Genomic DNA, 19,412 nt, shown 5'->3' with positions numbered 1-19,412 from the left:
GAAACTGTTTGAAGTGGGGAAATCATCAAAAATCCTTTCCAGGTGTGACATTTAAGGGATTAGTTTGGTGTTTGGGGTTTTTTTACTGTGTAATCCATCATTAAAATACCTGGATTTTAAAAGTTCACGGTGCAGGGTAAGCCACAAGCAGGTGAGCAGTCGGCCACGGGCTGCTGCTCTGTCACCAGTGACTTCATGCACCGAATTAATTACAGAGAAATCCAGGACTGAGGCGTTTCAGACAATGTTGAAGATCCCTTCAAGGGAACGAAAGGTGACTTGGGCAGGTGAATACGAAAGCGGAGGCTCCTCATGCTGCAGCCGCCAGAAAAACAGAACGTTGTATTTTTTTCCTTTTGCCTTTATTACTCATTGAGTACCTAACTCTGAAGCCATGGGGCCCGCAGATACATTTAGATGATAAAATGCGTTGGTCGCTTCTCTCTCCGGCCGATGGTCTGAGCGGGGCGGTGCCGGCGGTGCCCGCCTCCCCCCGCGTCCCACTGCGCCTTGGTACGCCCCGAGGGGGCCGCGGGGCACGCCGGGAGCTGGCGGGCGGGGCGCGCGCGGGCCGCCGCTGAGGTCGGTGGGCGGCGGGGAAGGCCCTGAGGCCGCCCAGCGTTGCCGGCGGCTCCCCCTCACCCCCGCTCCCCCCCGCCGCCATGGCCCTCAACAAGTCCATGCACGCCCGCAACCGCTACAAGGACAAGCCGCCCGACTTCGCCTACCTGGCCGCCAAGTACCCCGAGTTCCAGCAGCACGTGCAGACCACCCTCACCGGCAGGGTGAGGTAGGGCCCGTGCGGCGGCCGGTGGCGGGAGGGAGGCGGAGGCCCGGCCAGGCCCCATCTGGGGACTGTTGAGCGGCTCCCGCCGCCTCCCGAGCGCCCTGTGTGTCTGTCTGTCTGTCTGTGTGTGTGTGTCCGCCCCCGGGGAGTGGCGAGGGAGAGGACGCTGGCACCCGTAACCCCCGCTTGTGCCTTTCAGCCTGAATTTCAAGGACCCTGAGGCGGTGAGAGCTCTGACGTGCACCCTCCTGAAGGAGGATTTTGGGCTTACGATTGACATCCCCGTGGAAAGGCTTATTCCTACCGTTCCCTTGAGGCTGAACTACATCCACTGGGTGGAGGATCTCATCGGTCATCAGGAGACTGCTAAGCAAGTCCTTCGGCGGGGCATTGACATAGGTACTTGGAGAGGCAAAACGTTCAATTCGTTATTTACTGTCAGTGAAACTAGCTGATAAAATTTGCTACACATCTGTAGAAACGTGAAGTTTGAGAGAGAAAAAAATTCTGAACTGTGCTCGCCATGGTGAAACGGGTAATCTGACTCCACTGGTTTATTTGGTTTCTTGGTGGGTAGAATTTCTCTGCACAAACACCAGAATGGCCGTAGCAGGCAGTTATTTGGCTTTTCGTGGCCTTGAACTCTTTGATTGTAGCTTTGTGTGGTATACAAAAATCACACTGCTAGTAACACGGGCAGAAACGTCATTCTAAAGGAATTAAAAAAAAAAAAAAGGCATTTCTTCTCAGTTTTCTAACTAGTGAATTATGTTATATTAGCCATGTATTACTTCTACTTTTGGATGTCTGTATGAGAGAGTTTGCAAGCTGCATAGCAGTATTTTCTATCATTCCTTTTAAACAAATTCTTTTGCGTGGTTTCAGTTGTATTTGACAGATGAACTCTTTGTCTTTTTTAAACTTTGATCTATTTGAATGCAGATATTTTCATGAGCTGAACTGTAAAAGTGGCTTAATTAGAAACAGAGGCACATACTAGCAAAGCTGCCTTTTGGTTTTAGATGGTCAAAGATTTCCTGTATGTTGCTGAAAACAAAATATTTTTTTAAACTGGCCTCAGCATCCAGGTATAGATGATATTGTCTAGTGCACGTGTCTAGGAGCATTGCAGCTTGTTGAGTTCCAATATCTGAATTACTGGACAATATCTGTATAATATCTGGATTAGTATGAACAGTTATTCAGTAGATGTGAATTTATAAGATGTACACTGATGCACACAATTTAATTTTTATTAGAAACAAAAAAGGCAATTTCTGTAGGAGCAAAAAACTATATTCACATGCAGATAATAAAATTGATATTTGCACTCCAATTTTTGGTGATTTTTTACAAATTTTTAAAAAAGTACCTGAATTTAGTTCACCTCTTTTATTTTTGTCAATAGAATCTTCCCTTACGATTTCAAAGGCTTGTTTTGGAAGGTTGTTTTGTGCTGAAGTAAACTCATAATGAAATTGAGAAAAGCTGGAATTTCCTTCTTAACTTAAGTTTTAATGCTTGACATTACAATGCTAAACTTACTGATTTCCTCAAAGTAATCTCAGTTACCACGCCACTTTTTATATGAATATTTTCCTGGTGTATGATTTTTTTGTTTTAATTCCTGAAATTTACTGACTTGCATTTTTGGCTGGATTTGTGATGGGTACAAGATTTATATCATCACATGGTGTGTGTGCAGCTGCTTTCCTTTCATAGCTTTTAAACTTGTTAGCCAGCTTCTGCGCATTTGATATTAGGTTGCATTTTTGAAAACAATTTCTATGAACTTCATCACTGTAGGTGACTAAGTAGAAGAGACAGATCCTTTAAGTCCTCCAAATATTGAAAAATCCTCAGTTTGAGTTTGCAGTGAGCTTTGTTCCAACTTTGGGAAAGCAGTAAGGCATCCAAGAGGGATGTTACGTGAGTGCTGAAAAGAACGGCATGCTTTTGCTTACTGACAGACATTGTTATTTGTGTTTCAGTAGGTCAGGGTAATAGTAGAGTCTTGATATATCTCTGAATTCAAGTTTTGTGGTGTTGAGATATTTTTTCCTTTCCTTGTATCCATTCACTCTAATCCTAAATGTGACTGTCATTGGTAATTGAATCACCTAGATATGCCATAATTACGAGAAGGAATCATTTTGTGCTAGCATATATTTCTCTTTGTTGCCAAGTTTTTATCTGTCTGGCTATCTTTTTAGATTTCTTAATTGGCACCCCTGTTTCTTTGATCTTTTTAAATATTAGGGAAGAACAGTCTGATGGAACAGAATGTAATTTTTTTTGTGGTTGCTATATGCATCAAACTAAATTTATTTGTGGTGGATAATAGAAAAATGCAGAAGAAAAATGTATTTGTGAAAATACTATTTCTTAGTACAAACAGAATATGTATGGCTTTCACTATATAAATTACTTGCTACCATATAGAAAAAAATAGCTTGAAAAGAACTTGATCATTTACTAGAAAATTTATTCCAGATTATTACATTCTTTATTAAAAGTGCATCTTAGACGATGCTGTGTTGCAAATTAAGACAATAAAGTTCACTAAAGAACTGAGTATTAGATGATCAGTGATGAATTTTTTCTTGAAATTAGTTCATTTTGTTGTAAAAAAGTTCATAGTTAACAGCCACACTGCATATAACACCAGAGACTCGTTTTGCCTTTCTCATGGCTTTTCACTTCTACAGGGACAGGGGCATCTTGCATTTACCCATTGCTGGGAGCGACGTTGAATGGCTGGTATTTTCTTGCAACAGAAGTGGATGATATGTGCTTCAATTATGCCAAGAAGAATGTGGAACAGAATAATTTGTCTGATCTTATAAAAGGTATGATGTAATAGGGTATTTAGTAGCATACAAATGGTGTGATCAGAATCCATATTCCTGCCAAATACATGCTCAATTGTTTTTACTGAAGCAGAACATTTGCTAAGGTCTGCGGATACTTAAGCCAGGAAGTCACAGCTTGTCTAGAATGGGATGTGTAGATGGAGAACTACACATCCTTACAAAAAGCTGGAAGTTAAACTTCACCCTGGGGTGTTTTCCTCTCCATATTTTTTGTCTGATTACTGAAGTAGTTTGTAGAGTTCATGCTGTTTCTGCTGCTAGGAGACCTGGAGTGCTCCCCTCAGATAATTTGCGTGACACTGCCACATATACTGTCTTGTACAGAGAGAATCCTTCACCCTCATTTCTGAATGACGTCCTAACGTGCCTGTGGTAGTAGTGGTATGCCAGACTTGGTCTGTGGGTGACCTTGGAAAATCTTCTGTGGGAACTCAGTACACTAAAAAGCATAAAAGTCCATTATTCAGCTCTGAAACAAAAACTTTACTCTTGCTGGATTTTGAAAGTACCAAATGCTGTCACCTTGGTCAGTCCTCCGTGTCAGTCTTGAAGATCCAGAACTTGATGTGGAACAATGACAGTTTTCTGTTACCGTTGCCATCATAGGATTTTTAGTGGTGTGGTGGTGTTTCACTAGACTGCAGAAACCTCTGGCAAAGGAAGAGGCCTCATGTGAAGCTGTAGTGCCAAAGGTGATAAGCTGGAGTAAATGACTGATTGCTGGTGAGCAGAGTAGTAGTAACTGGTGGTACCTTCAGCCAGACACTGCCTGGGAATGATCCATGCTGCCACTTTTTAACTCCTGGGCCTGAATTGTCTTCCCAAAACTGAGTATATTACTGTAGCTAGTAACTTGTTTAGTCAGGCATTTTTGAGTCAGATTAGGAATCTTTCTGTACTTCTGTGTTTGTTCTTTTTTAAAACACAATTTTTGTTGTCTTCTAAGAGTCTGTCTTGAAATTTTTGACAAATAGCTTCATTTGGAGATCATGTTGGAATATAACCTTTGTTCTTCTAACTTCAATGAAAAAAATAATTCAGTGATAGTAAAAGCAGCAGTAATGTGGTGATGATTTACTAATTGCATCGTAACTTCTTTTTTCCCAGGGGAAAAAAAAGTAATGTTTTTTGGCTGAAAGTGCAATACTGCTTGTAGTTACTTTCTTCCAGAGGGAATCTCTCCTATATGTGCAAACCAGAAACTGATAAACCTGGGGATTGATTGTAAATGCTAAGAAAAATTATATGGTGTTCCGAGTTGTGTATTTTACTGGAATGGGATGATGGCCAGAATTTGCTGGTATTTAAAAAAAAAAAAAAAAAAAAATCAATACCCTGTATGTCATGATAGGTTAAGAGATTTTCAAGAACTTGGACTCTGGAAGTTTTCAAACTACTTGTAAGGTAAATTAGGCTTGCTCTGTGACATGATAATTATATTGTTTGCTTCCTGTTTGTTTTATTTGCTTTCTTATTTCCAAATAAAATCACATACTGTCAGCTATGTAGGTGGCATGTGATATTCTTTGATGTCATCTTCTAAGTAACTTTACAGTAATTTTAGAAAGTATGTGCCATGGAACATGTGTTACTGCTCAAATTAACATAATCTTTTTGCAGAGTTCTGCTCATCTTGGCGCCGTTGTCTGATTTCTCTACTATAAAAACTAATTCCATGTTGTTTTGTTTGTTTTTTTTTTTCCCCCTCCATAAAATTGAAAAGGGTATTGCTAACAAGAAGGGCAGTGAAATACTCTGAAAACCGTGGGCTGGATATTTCAAAGCATTTATATAAGTAAATGTCTCCTCTGTGTGCAACAGCAACTGCTATGTTACACCTCAGTGCCAAAAGTGTGCACTGAGCAGCTTCTGGAGACATTTAGTGATTTCTTGGAAGACTGTAACCTGAAAACCTTCAGTCCAACTGATGTAATGCCGGACTGAAGAACTTTTGGCTTTGACTGTGATGTGTAATTTGTATTTAGTAATTTGTATTTAGTTATTATTAATTGTATTAGTTTTACTATTTTTTAATGTTATAAGGGAAGCAGGGGAACAAATATCTACAGAGATAACTTGATGACTTTAATGTCAACAATTTTAAGTGAACAACAATGTAAGGAGAAATGCTAAGTGTTTAATTTATAAGTTTAAGATTATAAAACGGGGAACAATGTGTTAATATATTTTAAAAATGAACTATTATTCTCATGGGTTTTAGAATTTGTTTATCTCGACTATAAATTTCTGGACTCTGAAATGCTTGTGACTTACAGAGCTGCAGCTTTAAAGTTAGTGGATGTTCTGGGTATTATTCCTGCTATATATAACCTGAATTTTGGTAATTGCCTGCTACCCTAACAATTTTATATTCTTAGGATGGTGATAAACTATATCAGTAAATGTTAGGAAGAGAGAGGCATGCCTTCTGCCTTCGTTCTAAGTATCTTTGTTCTATGTGCATTATCCGTGAGTTGCAGGACTGGTAAAGTCCTGCTTGTAATAACCTTTGTACATGCTTTAACTGGACTTCATCCATATTTAAATTCCTGTTCCCTGGGCTGGAGTTCTTGTGGTTTTTGGGACATGTGTAACAGGACTTGACCACAGTTTTCAAGGGAATTGTATAGCTTTTGGGAAAAGACAGTGGAGATCTACGTGGGATGTTTGTGTTCATCCTTGTGATGGGTAATAATAAGTTGGTGGACCCTAGTAAGCAGAAGATTTGTCCAGAAAGGAACTTTAATCTTTTTATTTCATTGTGATCCTTCTAAATTGTATGAGACTACAGTTCTTGTGCAGGATGCATAGTACTGCTAACACAGTAATTCTGGTTTATTATAAGATTAGTCTTGGTGCTGTGTAACTTCAGTGAAAATAGCTTTATCTTAGTCTTTCTCTTAGTTTTATGCTCTAGAAAGACCAAACATTACACTTTCTAGAGTGCCATTCTAGAATTCCATATCTTGAAATTATTTGAACTGGGATTTCTTTATCTCTGAGGAGCCTGTGGGGGAGTTAACTGACACCTGTGTTAATTTGTGGAAGGACTTAAAAGTGTATTTGTAGTTGCATCAGAGAACTCTGAATAACTCAAGCAGTTCCTATTGTGTATAAAAATACAAGCTGTTTGTATGCCAATCCTTAACCTGAAGTGTTTATTTGCATGCTGATATGTTACTTTTTTTTTGTAGAAAATATTGTTTAGAATGTACAGTTTTTATACAGTGTATTGTTTCAAGAAACACAAACGTAAACGGCATGCTGGATAAAATATGAAGTTCCTCACTGACCAAATCCCTGTTTTCTATTAGTGGTTAAGGTACCACAGAAGACTCTTCTAATGGATGCACTGAAAGAAGAATCTGAGATCGTTTATGATTTCTGCATGTGCAACCCCCCCTTTTTTGCCAACCAATTGGAAGCGAAGGTGAGTTAACAAACTAAATGTTGCATGTGCTTCAGTGCTCAGTGAGTGGGAACGTAGCAACAATTTAACCTCTTCCCTTGGTGAAGGTTGAGTGGAAAATCTCAAATCATTATGAAATAGCATTTCAGTCTTCTTCCTCCACAACCCCCACCTCAAAGGAGTTTTGAAAGACTTAACTCTTAACCTTCTTAAAGTGGAGGATGACCCGTAGAGTTTTTTTCACAAGTTCTTACTGTCTTAGAGAATTAGTTTGGAACGTAGACAGCTAGTAAATCTGAAATGAAGCGCCCGTTGCGTAACAGTGAAACAGAGGAATTAGTTTCTGTCATCATGCGTGTCTGTATATTTTGTTTCCTTAGTGATTTAGGCAATATCATACAGCTCAGAACAGTTCTTGCAATACCCTCTGAATATAGTCAGAAACTTAACTCTGTAATCTAGGGCAGTAGAAAAAAGATTTAAGTGTTGAAATTAAACACTGTTGATTATAATTGTGTAGGTGCATGTAACCAGCATGTCTTATATGTATCGAAACCACGTATTTCATATAAGCAGGATACTGATGTGTGACAAGTAACTTACGTAGGTTTGAGATTGTAGGAAATTCACTCAGTTACGCTTATTTCAAACGTATCTTTGTCTATTATCCATGGTTCTGATGGGGGGAGAATAACTAGAGGTGGTGATGCTTGCTCCCCACTAAAGATTGAGGCAGGAAGCAGTGTACAAAGCAGCTGAATAATTAATTAAATGTTTATCTCAAATGTTTTTTTTTATCCAGGGAGTAAATTCTCGAAATCCACGGCGTCCGCCACCCAGTTCTGTAAATACTGGAGGGATCACAGAAATCATGGCTGAGGGGGGAGAACTAGAATTTGTCAAAAGAATTATTCATGATAGTTTACAACTTAAAAAGAGGTTACGGTAAGTGCTTTGTTCCAGTGGGGAAAAAAACCCCCACCCACCTTTTATTTGCTTCTTTGGCAAAAATCATGTGAAAATAGTATTTTGAGTAAGGAATGTAGCTGTGGTCCAGTGGTATCTGGTTGGTTTAATGATACATGCACATCAGTAATTAGTCTGTTTATGTAAAATTAGTTGTTTCTGAGCATCAAACAATTACAACTCATTGTTGGAGATATTTAAAGGCAGAAGGCAAAGAAAGCCTGTACCAGTGACCCTTACAGCTTGCAAATTAGCAGGCATACTTGCTAAAGACGGTCAGGATTCGTTCTTACTGGGATGGGGGAGGATTTATGATGTTGCCTAGTTATCTGTTAATTACCTTTTTCTGGCTAAATTTTGGTAACTTGCAGCTTTGCCTGCTAAAGGGTACTGTTGTACTGAACGCTACCTTGGTTGAACGTAAGCCACAATAAAAACCATACCGAGACCTTCTGTTGAACAAGATCAGCAGATGGCACATCTTCAGTTTTCTGACTATCAGACTTTTGCTCCCCCAATGCTGTACATTATTCCTCTAGCTCTTCTGGAAGATTCCTTTTGTTTAATATCCTTCTAAAATTTAGCTGCCAAAATTTTATGTGTTTACTACCACATCTTCATCAGTGCCCAAAGCAAAAGAAGTACATCTGAGAAGTGTTTTGCTTTTGTTTTGTTTAGACCCTTCTAGGCAGAGCATCACGTTAGAATCTCATCTTCACCTATGTAATAGCAAAATTTTTCTTTAGAATATTTGTTTTCTAATAACGGGCCTGAAAAAATGAAGAACGTATTCAGTCTTTGGCAAAACAAGACAAAGCAAAACTGCATTTGGCTCTATTAGAAGTGCTTCTGTCTTATAGTGCTTTGAAGAAAAAAAAAAGTTGAGAAGGTTTGCACAGGTTGCAGTTTTGCAAACATGGAAACATGGTGGGTTTTTTGTTGTTTTTTTTAAATATCCTTCCTTTCTCTGTCAACCCACCAAATCTTATAAAAGGGGATAGATAATATGGCAGAGTGATAAAATAGAGGTTTTGATGTTCAGAAGGGGTTACAAGCCAGAAGAATTAAACTTTTGAGAATTTTTAACAATCTTGTTTGTGCCAGCAAGCACACTGGAAAATGGTGTTCCTGTCAAAGTTTGTAGGTAGAATGTTATTTTAGGCTACTTGATGTAGACAGGCATTTAGGTGTGTTTGCTCTTACGCATGTCTAAAATGTAGTGATTTTTCAAAACTAAGTACCTGAAACAGTTGTTCTGAATTTAGACAGCGATACAATGGGTGAGGGGAGGCAGTCAGAGCAGAAGCAATGGTATGTATTTTAAATGTTCTTTCACTTACAGCTTGATGTTTATCCTCTCTACATGTTCATTCTGAAAAGTAGTGGATTTATTCTACAAGTGTAGTTTCCACAGGAGCATGTGGTGCTCTGTGTAAAATACTATGATCTGGAAAGCACATGTATACAGTTGAGGACATTCTGTAAGGTGGGGGCAGGGGATGCATCTGCCATGACTTCTGGAAATTCAATAGGAACATGGTTCCTGATTCCACATGGTGGGTGTAGATCCAGGGGAAACATGCTTTAGATAAGTTGCTGCTTGACGACCTGTTACTCTCAAGGCAAGAAGTCTTTGCCTTGAAAGGTGATGTGGAATTACGAGGAACGCATCCTTTCTGTATTGCTCTTCTTGGCAACACCACTCCTCTAGGAAAGAGGAAGGTGTCTCTTGATCTGCTAAAGTGATAGCGTATGGCATAGAACATACCCACGTGCTGTGTATCGTATTTAGGAAAAATAAGCTCTGCGTATTTGGGGGTTAGGAATGGTTCAGTTCATGTTTTTAAATAAACTACCTCAGAGAATCTGTTACAGAAAGAACAGTTTATGTAAAATACTGTTTCCTATTTTGTCAGAGGTAAGGTTTGGCAACTCTGTCAGAGGGCATGAGTAATGAACTGTTAGTAGACAGAGACTCCCTTGGGCTGGGAGATGATCTTGACTGACTTACCCCCATCCCCAGTTCAGCTAGGAGTTGCAGGTTCAGTATTTCATAATTTGGGGAAAGATGTGTGGTTTATTTTTGCTAGAAATTTTGGGGTTTAATTTAAGTATTGCTGCATGAAATTCTGTATATTGCATTATGCAGGAAGTCAATTTAAATAACTTTCCCTTAATACCACTAATAGTTGGTGTTTTTTTTTTTTTTTTTAGTTTACAGTATATTTAATTTGTATATATGAGCAATTTAATGCGCTTGCCTTCAACTTAGATGCGCAGTCTTGAGGAAACTGTCCCTTGATAACTGGGAACCCCAATTTTTGTACTTCAATACCTTATATTTACGAATAACCTTTTTGAATCCAGTCAAAAAAGTATGAAGGGGGTCTGTAGAGCTCAAATAGTAATTTAGATGGAAAACAGAGATGTAACGTTTGGAGATACTGAAGATGCAGAGCTGCATGGAAGGATACGTGCCACCAGAAGTGGGAAGATAAATTTGTTTTTTTTTTTTCCTCTGTTGGTTGGAAATACGGGTTAGGTGCTGGAAACCTGGATAATGAGTTATGAATGAGCAGAAGTGGTAGTCAGTAGGTCTGCTTCTGAGGCACAAGCGCTTGCTGATTATTCCTTTTTTTTTCGAGATTTATTCTCCAAAGAAAGTGGAGAAATTGAAACAAATTATTGTCAGGGATAACATCTTCCACATAACTAAAGTCACTCCTTAAAATGGATTCTTGGTCGTTTAGCCACTGTTTCAATAATAGATTTAAAGTATTTCCTAAAAACTTGGAAAGATTCTCCTGTCCAGTCTGTCTTCGCGCCTTTTGTTCTGATCCATGTTGTACTATGTCCTAGTCTCTGTTTAAGAGTGTGATTATTTTGTTGTTGTTTTATTTTTATATCTCCTATTGTTCTTGAAGGTTTCTGATCCAAGTAGTTCTTTCTGGTAGTTGCCATTTTCAGTTGATCTGCATTTGTAAAATGCTTTGTTAATATGTTGTTTGCAGATGGTACAGTTGCATGTTGGGGAAGAAATGCAGTCTAGCACCATTGAAAGAGGAACTTCGAATACAGGGGGTGAGTTTGTATATAGTCCATGTATATCCAGTATATGTTCAATACGATATATACTATGTTCCAGTGCATGTGGGTAATTAGTATTGAATTATTTTACTGAGTTTTTATTTACAAGAAGAAACTGCAATTCCTTGTTAAGGAGGGACTTAAAGCAGCTGAGATTTAATTATTGTAGATTCAAAGCTGATAGATAAGTAGCACATATTGTCTCCAGATTTTTGTCTTTATCACGTGTAGAAGCATGTCTTCATCCATTCTAGAACATACAGGGTTTCTACTTTAAAAGAGCCTTAACAGGGTTGTTGTAAAAAGAAAATAAATTCTAGCTTCCTTTCCTTTTGAGGTACCATGAAGTCTAGCAATTTGCTTGGTAAAAGACATTGTAACGATATGTAAACGGCAGCATTTTTTTGTTTGTGTTCAATTCTGGCACCAAGTAAAGTCGAGCCTTGTGCTGTGAGAAGGCTGTGCAAAGGACCTTTTTATGGCTTTCTGGAGGAAGTGTAGTCTTGTCTAATTTCCATGCAAAGAAATTGATTGTGAGATCTGTCTTTGTGTATGGTAGAGAGGTGAAGGAAAGAGAATGCATGATGAAATCAATTCCCAGAAAGATGAACTACAGGCCACAGGGAATCCTTAAACTCAATGTCAAAAGCAGATGTTGAGCTAGGCACCAAATTTCAAGTGTCTGACTTTATTCCCTATCCTTAAACTGTTGCACCTCAGTAAAGTAAGAGAACTCCTTGTGAACCTTGCATAGAAAAGCTGCGTTTTCCTTTTGTATTTTTCTTGAAATTAGCAATTTCATTTTGTTCAGGTTTGTAATCTTTGTTGTAATAGAGCTGGGAATATGTTCGCTGTAACCAAGTGCAGACTGTGTTGTGGTTCAGGTTAGGATGCAGCATAAATCTTCCAAAAAGTCCTTTTAATTGTTCAAAGTGTCTTGACATCTGTATTTATTGGAAATTTTGATAGAATTAGGAATCCAAAGGCAGAAAAGTTCTACAATAGAGACACCTTTTCCTCTCTCTTTTTGAAGACATTTCTCAGAAGTAAGAATTTTTTTTTCTTTTTTCTGTACAGACCTGGGGCTTATGCTCTAGAGCTGATAATTCAGAGTGAGGTGGAATGGTTGATATTTATCCTTGCTAGTATTTGGCACATTCTCCTTACCATACGTAAATGCCTTACAGCATCCACTAGTTAACACTAGCATTGGATCTGAGCTTTATATTTAAAGGCAGTGTAAGTTCGGACTTGATTTTTTTGGGACAAAGATAGACAAGTGTTTCTGGGCACACTTCTGCCATCTGCAGACAAGTGAGTGGCTTGGCTTCCCAGCCCTTCACTGTCTTTGTTCTCTGTTCCTTTGCTACAGCAATGGGTTCAGTATTCAGATGTGGAATGGGAGCAGGTTCTGAACAAGGAGAAAGGATGTGTTTTTCACACAATCAGAATGCAGATGTGTGCTGGAGGTGTGCTGGATTGCTGCACAAAACAGGTCTTGTTGTGTGTTGCTGAACAACTCTGAAGGGGCATAGACATGGCAGGACAGAGATGGGAAATCCTGGGCATGGCTACTGGGCTTGGCACTGACCAGCTCCAGGCAGCCCTGACATCCGTGAGCCGTGTCAGAAAGACTCTCCATTTCTGTCATGAGAAAAATAACTCTATGAAAACTTTATAATTTTTTAAAATTTGAAAACGTGCAGTAAAACAATGTTGTTTATTAATATGAAATGAAGTTTTATATTACTACTTCTTTGCATAGGTTCCTAAAGTTACTCATACTGAATTCTGTCAAGGGCGCACCATGAGATGGGCACTGGCATGGAGTTTCTATGATGATGTACAAGTACCTGTAAGTAGCTTAATTTTGGTTTGTTTGTGCCTTTTATTTGAGGAAGGGGCCTAATGAGCTATAACTGCTGTGAAACAAACTGCTCTCCCTCAGACTGGAACGTTGGATGTGCTGGGCTGTATGGACGGTGGGATTTCTTAACTGGCTGCCAGTCTGTTGGCAGGTGTTACCCGTGATTCCTAAGTGACCTCTGTTTAGGGAGGAAAAAAGAAGCCTGTGCAGGAACTTCATGTGGGTTTCAGTGAAAGTAAGGGTTGCTTGTAACATATTTCAAATAGCAATTTAGTAGTATTAAAAATATGTTAAGTTTGGGGTTAGATTTGAACTTTAAGCTTCCCTCTGAGAACTTGGTTTTAATTTACCATATAGATTCTGTTACCAAATAGATAGGAACATGTCTAGCTCAGACCTACCTGCAGGAGCATAAGTGGAGCTTGTTCACCTTAACTAAGGTGAGTCAGTTGCTTTTTTGGAGCCAGATGTACATATACTGTAAGATAGGTATAGACAATAACCAACCTTACAGAAGATGCAAGTAAACCTTCAGTGAACTTGAATCAAAATGTGGATACTAGCACTTGACCTCTGTTCCCAAGAGCAGCCACACTTTCTCACCTTCAGAGAACTAGTAGTTTGAAGGAACTAATGAAGCTTTTTGCCTTATGTCTGAAGATAAACTCCCTCTGTCCATCAAACTAGCATACAGTGCACGATCCTGTTAGCTATTTTTAATCTAAAACTCTTTGGAGTGAAGAGAAACTCGGGCCATGTCAATGACTGTTTAGTCATTATACTCTTAATCCCCATGTCTTCTGAGTACAAAAGTCATCCCACTAATACTGCATAGCTTTGTGATTTTTCTTTTTTTCCTTCTAGTCACCTCCCTCTAAAAGAAGAAAATTAGAAAAACCCCGAAAACCAATTACATTTATGGTCTTGGCTTCCACAGTCAAAGAGTTATCGATCAAAGCTGCAGCTATGGGCTGGGATGCTGTAGAAGCTATTACTGTGGTTAGAGCCTGGGTAGAGAAGATTCTCACTGATCTGAAGGTACAGTCTTAAGTATTGTATGTTGAAACAACATCCTACTTGAAAGCGTAACTGTGAGAGGACAGTATGAAGTTCTGCTGTTTTCTGCAACAGGTTCAGCATAAACGTGTTCCCTGTGGAAAGGATGAAGTTAGCCTGTTTGTGACTGCCATTGAAAACTCCTGGATTCATTTGAGGAGAAAGAAACGAGAGAGAATAAGGCAATTACGTGAACTTCCTCGAGCTTCTGAAGACACTCTGCAAGCAATGGAAGAGGAAAAAAACAGCCAGAAGAGTGTGAGCAACAATTCGGACTGTGAAAACCCCAAGACTGAAGACTCTGAAATGGGGTTTATGGCACCTGATGAGGATGTGCACTTGACCGCAGGTGATGAGCTAACAGAAAAATCTGCTGCCAAAGAAGAACACAGTGAGCACATGGAGGAGGAGACAGAAGCAAAGCGGACAGAAACATCACTTGGCAAAGGTTCCAGTAATGCAAAGGGGGAACCTTGCTCTTCAGAGGAAGCTAGCAATGTGACAGCTGAAAAAGAACAAAGTCCCAAAGAAACTAGTAGATGTTTTCTCTTTAAGTGTTTAATGAATGTGAAGAAAGAGGGAAATGATGTATTAGTAGAAATGCACTGGGTTGAAGGACAGAACAGAGACTTGATGAACCAGCTGTGCACATACTTACGGAACCAAATTCTTCGCCTGGTTGCTACTTAGCCCTTTTCCTACTTTGGTAAAGTAAATCAGTCCTCAAATTTTGTAAACTATTTTTCATGGATCAGTTAGCCAAACCTGGGTTTTCCCCTTAAAAAAATGAGTAAAATGATTAAAGTGCCCTTTAATGCTTTGAATAGCTTTTTCAAAGCTGCAAGAAGTACATGAAGTGTACTTCATTGGACATGAAGTGATGGGGAAGTAATAAATTTTGTCCTGCAGTCGTAAAACTACATGTTAAAGCGAAACATGTCTATCCTGTGAGCTTTTCAATTATGAACAGTGTTTATTCTGGTCTTTTTTCTGGTGCAATAGAATTATATATTGTTACTAAGTAGAAATCTTTACCGAAATATTTTCAATATTTTTTCAATACTAATGCAGGAAATGGTTAGTCTGCTGTGGGAATTGTTTTCTGCAGCAAGGGGTCTTCAACGAAGAATTTAAGTATGCCTCTCTTCCCTTTAATGCATTTAACCTGTTGTCTACAGAGTAGAAAGATGGATACATCCTCTAAGTGTCAATTAAAATATTCGCTTTAGAAAAATCACGTTGTACTTTTCTGGTGCTTGGGCTTTGAAACACAGAAGAGCCTGCTATTAGCATCTGGTTTTGTAAACTTTGTTTTAACAACAAGCTCTTTAAGCTGCTTGGTTTAAAGAGGATTTAACTATGTGGACTGTTTCATTAGACCATTCCTTACACTGATGATTCAAATATAATTGTCTGAAATGACAGCAGTATTCTTAAAGGATTTTACTTCTGTTTAATCTTAAGAGGTTACTTTAATGACAGGAATGAGAGCATGTGCTCACCTTCATGGGCCAGAAATTCCTTATGCAGGACAGAGCTGGGTACAGAAGCGTTAGGCTGTTGCAAAGGAAGGCAACTGGAAAGAAGACTGTTGCTTCCACACCTGACTTTTTACCTCCTGCTGTTTTCCCAGTGCTTCTGGGGCAGGGACCTGTTCCGGTGAGAGGAGCGGCTGAGGGACATGGGTCTTGGGTGCCGCAGAGAGGGTGTGTGTTTGAGATGATGAGCACCGACACGGCTTCGCATGGAGTCAGGCTCCCAAGCTGTGATCCGTTTCTCTACAGAGATCTACAGAACATGGAGAGAAAGTTTTTCTGAGAGAGTGGAGCGTGTGTGCCGTTACCCCAAATAAAAAATGCACTCCTGGTGGACAGAAGGAAATGCTGCCTGTGCTTATGCTACTGGAACCACTTTGAATGTTCAACCTTAGTTGTCAAGATTTCTGGAAAGATTAGTATGTGTTCTTAAATTGAAATTAAAGCAACATAGAAAAGCCTTAATTTTCCCCCTCTGTTAACTGTTGTGTATCATGCTACTTAGCACTTCTCCTGCAGGTGATGGACAAAGACTTGCATTTTTTGGATATTGCAGAATTTTCACAGTACTGCTTCCAAAGTCCATGTCACTGGGGAGAGATGAAACTAGCTCTACTGTTTTAGAATCGGAAGGGGTTATTTTGGCTAGCTGAGCCATTAAAAACGGAAAGCAAGGCTGTTTGTGCTTTGTGCTGTTCCCTGTTTATTGTTTCAGTCTGTCTGCAAGGATGAAGAAGCTCTGCAAGGTAAGCCCGAGTGCTTGTGGCACGCTTGTTTTGCTGAAGCAGACAGCATTATGTTGCTTCATTAATTACCTTTCACATGTACACCACGAATAACATACGCTCCTCAGTGTTGCTTAAACAAAGCCGGGTATTTTTACAAAGAAAACCAGTAGTCTGTGATTGGGATGACTGTTCAGAGAAGTTGTTTAAATGTTGTCTTGGCCTCTTATTTAAAACAAACGCTTTGACAAAGGTGAGCATGGCACTCGGAAAGCTAATCCGTGTTGGGAAAAAATAGTAATTAAAAACTGCAAGTTAGCGTCTCCACGTCCCCAGTGCAGCCGTAGCAATCCTGGAAGAGTCTGAAGTCACAGCGGCGTGACCGGACGCCTCGGCCGCGCCGGGTAGCGTTTGCTGCCGCCCCTCCTCCTCCTCCCGGGCCCGGGCGCAGGGAGGCGGCCCCGCTCCCGCCCGGGCCGTGCTCCGCGGAGGGGCGGGGAGGCGCCGGGCCGTGCTCCGCGGGGCGGGCGCTGCCGGCGGTTTGAATGGCGCGGCGGGAAGATGGCGGCGTCGCCACAGCCTCGGCCGCGGGGCGCCGCAGGCGGCAGCTCGGTCGGCCCGGCCGCCTCCCGCGGAGCGGGGATGGCAGCCCCGCTCCTCGGCCCCGCCGCGCCCTACCGGGCTGTGCTCAGCCCCCCGCCCGGCCTCCACCTCTCCCTGCGCGGCAGCGGGAGCCCCGGCACCGGCTCGGCAGGTATCGGCGCGGGAGAGCGCGGCCTTCCCCTTCCCTCCGCCTCCCCTCCCTTTCCTCGGCCCCGCAACGCGGCGCGGGGGGCCGGGACGCGCTGGGTGAGGGGCAGCGGGGCTGCCGAGGGTGCCCTGGGGGTGCGGCCGCCGCCCCGGCCCCTGCGGGCCGCCGCTGCCCCCCGAGGCAGCCCGGCGCTGAGGCAGCCCGGCGCTGGGGGACCTGCCGCCAGCGGCGGGCCCGGGCGGGGGTCGGGGACCCGCTGGGCCTGTCCCGGCCCAGAAGCGCGGGGCCTTTGCCCTGGGAGGGCCTCGCCGCCCGCGGGCGGCTCTTCGCCCGTTCCCTTCTCCCTTGAGGGCAGTGACTGCGGCCGAGGTACGTGCTGATGGCAGCGAGGGTGGTAGGGCACAAATACGAGTCGAAGCCCTGTTCGCTGGTTAGTTGAAGAAGGTAAGAAAATGTATGTTCTGTGCCCACTTCTGAGGTCGGGCTCGTTTCACTGTCGTTTAACAGCGGGCCTCATTCTGGACTTGGCCTCTAGGTGCTACCATAATACAACAATTGGTGGCGTCTGTATGCTTTGGTGTATGAGGTGGGGTTTGCCTGTGTTATTAACATATTCAAGAGCACGGTAAGCTGATAAAATGTATCTAGAGGCATCGCTTTAAGTGGTCCTGGTTGGTGCCCTGATACCTGCAAATGCAGAGGAGTGCAGTAGGTTTTCTTTATATGACTGGGAACTGGGGGGGTTTAGTCTGGAGAAGAGGAGGCTGAGGGGAGACCTCATGGCCCTCTACAACTCCCTGAAAGGAGGGTGCAGAGAGGTGGGGATGAGTCTCTTGAACCAAGGAACAAGCACCAGGACAAGAGGGAATGGCCTCAAGCTGCGCCTGGGAAGGTTTAGACTGGCTCTTAGGAAGTATTTCTTTGCAGAAGGGGTTGTTGGGCGTTGGAATGGGCTGCCCAGGGCAGTGGTGGAGTCCCCATCCCTGGAGGGGTTGAAGAGTCAGGTTGACCCAGTGCTGAGGGATCTGGTGGAGTTGGGAACGGTCAGTGTGAGGTTCATGGTTGGACTGGAGGATCTTCAAGGTCTTTTCCAACCGAGATCATTCTGTGATTATGTGACATCTTGCCTATATATACAAGATGTTATATAAACGTCTTGTGGCAAGATGTCATATAAAGTGGTCCTGCTGCCAGCCAGGACCACTTAAAATGATGCTTCTAGATGCAATACATTTTACCATCTTATTGTCCTTTTGAATCAAGAGAGAAATCAAGACATAGACAGCATCAAGATGTATATAACATCTAAAATCAAGATGTTTATGTAACATCTTGTAACTTCATCTCTTTTGCAATTTTTCTGTAACTCTTTAAAACCTACACATCTCTCAGCCTCTTCTCCGGTCGTGTTGCATCTTCTCCCTGATGGGATTATGTTCTGCAAGATACAATTCTGTCAGCTTCTGCAAATGGAACTGGGCAAGGCAACGTACGTATTTCCACAGGACAGCTCCTCAAAGATGATTGAGTAAGCAGCACTCCTGTGTCCAACTGGCCCTGCATTCTGGAAGAGTTTTCTTTCAGAGAAACCTAAGGCCCAATAATTTTAACCAACAATGTGTATCTTCCTCATTTTGACTATTTCTTAGAATTTTTTTAGTAGGTAAAAAAGAGGTTAGGGTCAGTGGTATACTTCTGTACATAGATCTTTAAGAACCCCTAAGGCACAAGTTTTCAAACTCACGTTCAGTGATGATCTACAGATATTCTTCAAACAGCAGAATCACATAATCCTTTCCTCATTCCATCTTTTACATGTAGTTCATTGGTTTTAACATTAGGAAAGAGGCTCGAGATCCCATCATATAGTGTTTTTTCCTTTCTTTTTATGTTTCTGTATCCTAATTCTGCCATATTAGTCACATTTTAGGATAGACAAATCTGGTCTCCTCTAAATTCCCCTTGGGAAGCCTGTTCTGCTTTGTGGCATACTGCTGTTCTCTCCTCACAGTGCTCAGTTTCTTATTTAGTATTTGTATGGTACTTTGATTATACAAAGTGAAACAAAGCTTTCAGAGCTAAGCTATATCAGCTTTTTTATGTGTTTGTGCAGGGGAGAGTGATCATGCACCAGTGACAGCTAGGTTGGGGTTAACCTCAAGAAGGCAGTTGAAATTTTTAGTATGTTGAGAGGAAAAATACTGGCTGCTTATGCACGCTGATATTTGTCATCTACCCTGCCCTTATGCTGTCAACAATGGTGGGAAATTTCTTTTAGAATTTTTTGAATGTGCCGGTAGAAGAATGGGTACAGTAGAGTCAGTACACACAATTACTTGTTCTTCATCTCGATTTC

General features: G+C 41.4%; 2 protein-coding genes across 2 annotated transcripts in view; both read left to right on the top strand.

The window, feature by feature from the left end:
* The first annotated feature begins 350 nt into the window (after positions 1-350).
* Positions 351-15,279, top strand: METTL16 (methyltransferase 16, RNA N6-adenosine). Its single transcript, XM_074853557.1, has 9 exons — positions 351-790; positions 987-1,186; positions 3,496-3,636; positions 6,975-7,090; positions 7,872-8,014; positions 11,047-11,116; positions 12,888-12,977; positions 13,854-14,027; positions 14,121-15,279. Exons 1-9 carry the CDS (start codon positions 663-665, stop codon positions 14,733-14,735), a joined length of 1,677 nt encoding a protein of 558 aa, XP_074709658.1. The 5' UTR covers positions 351-662; the 3' UTR covers positions 14,736-15,279.
* A 1,571-nt stretch (positions 15,280-16,850) lies between these two features.
* POLQ (DNA polymerase theta) overlaps positions 16,851-19,412 on the top strand; it is a 53,984-nt gene continuing 51,422 nt past the window's right edge. The window contains 2 exon segments of the mRNA XM_074853457.1: positions 16,851-16,904; positions 16,906-17,059. Coding sequence (XP_074709558.1) covers positions 16,851-16,904; positions 16,906-17,059 — 208 coding nt within the window.

This window comes from Strix uralensis, chromosome 2, assembly GCF_047716275.1.
Source record: "Strix uralensis isolate ZFMK-TIS-50842 chromosome 2, bStrUra1, whole genome shotgun sequence".
NCBI lineage: Eukaryota > Metazoa > Chordata > Aves > Strigiformes > Strigidae > Strix > Strix uralensis.
The sequence above is the reverse complement of the archived record's forward strand: the minus strand, read 5'-3'. Positions and strand labels throughout refer to the sequence as shown.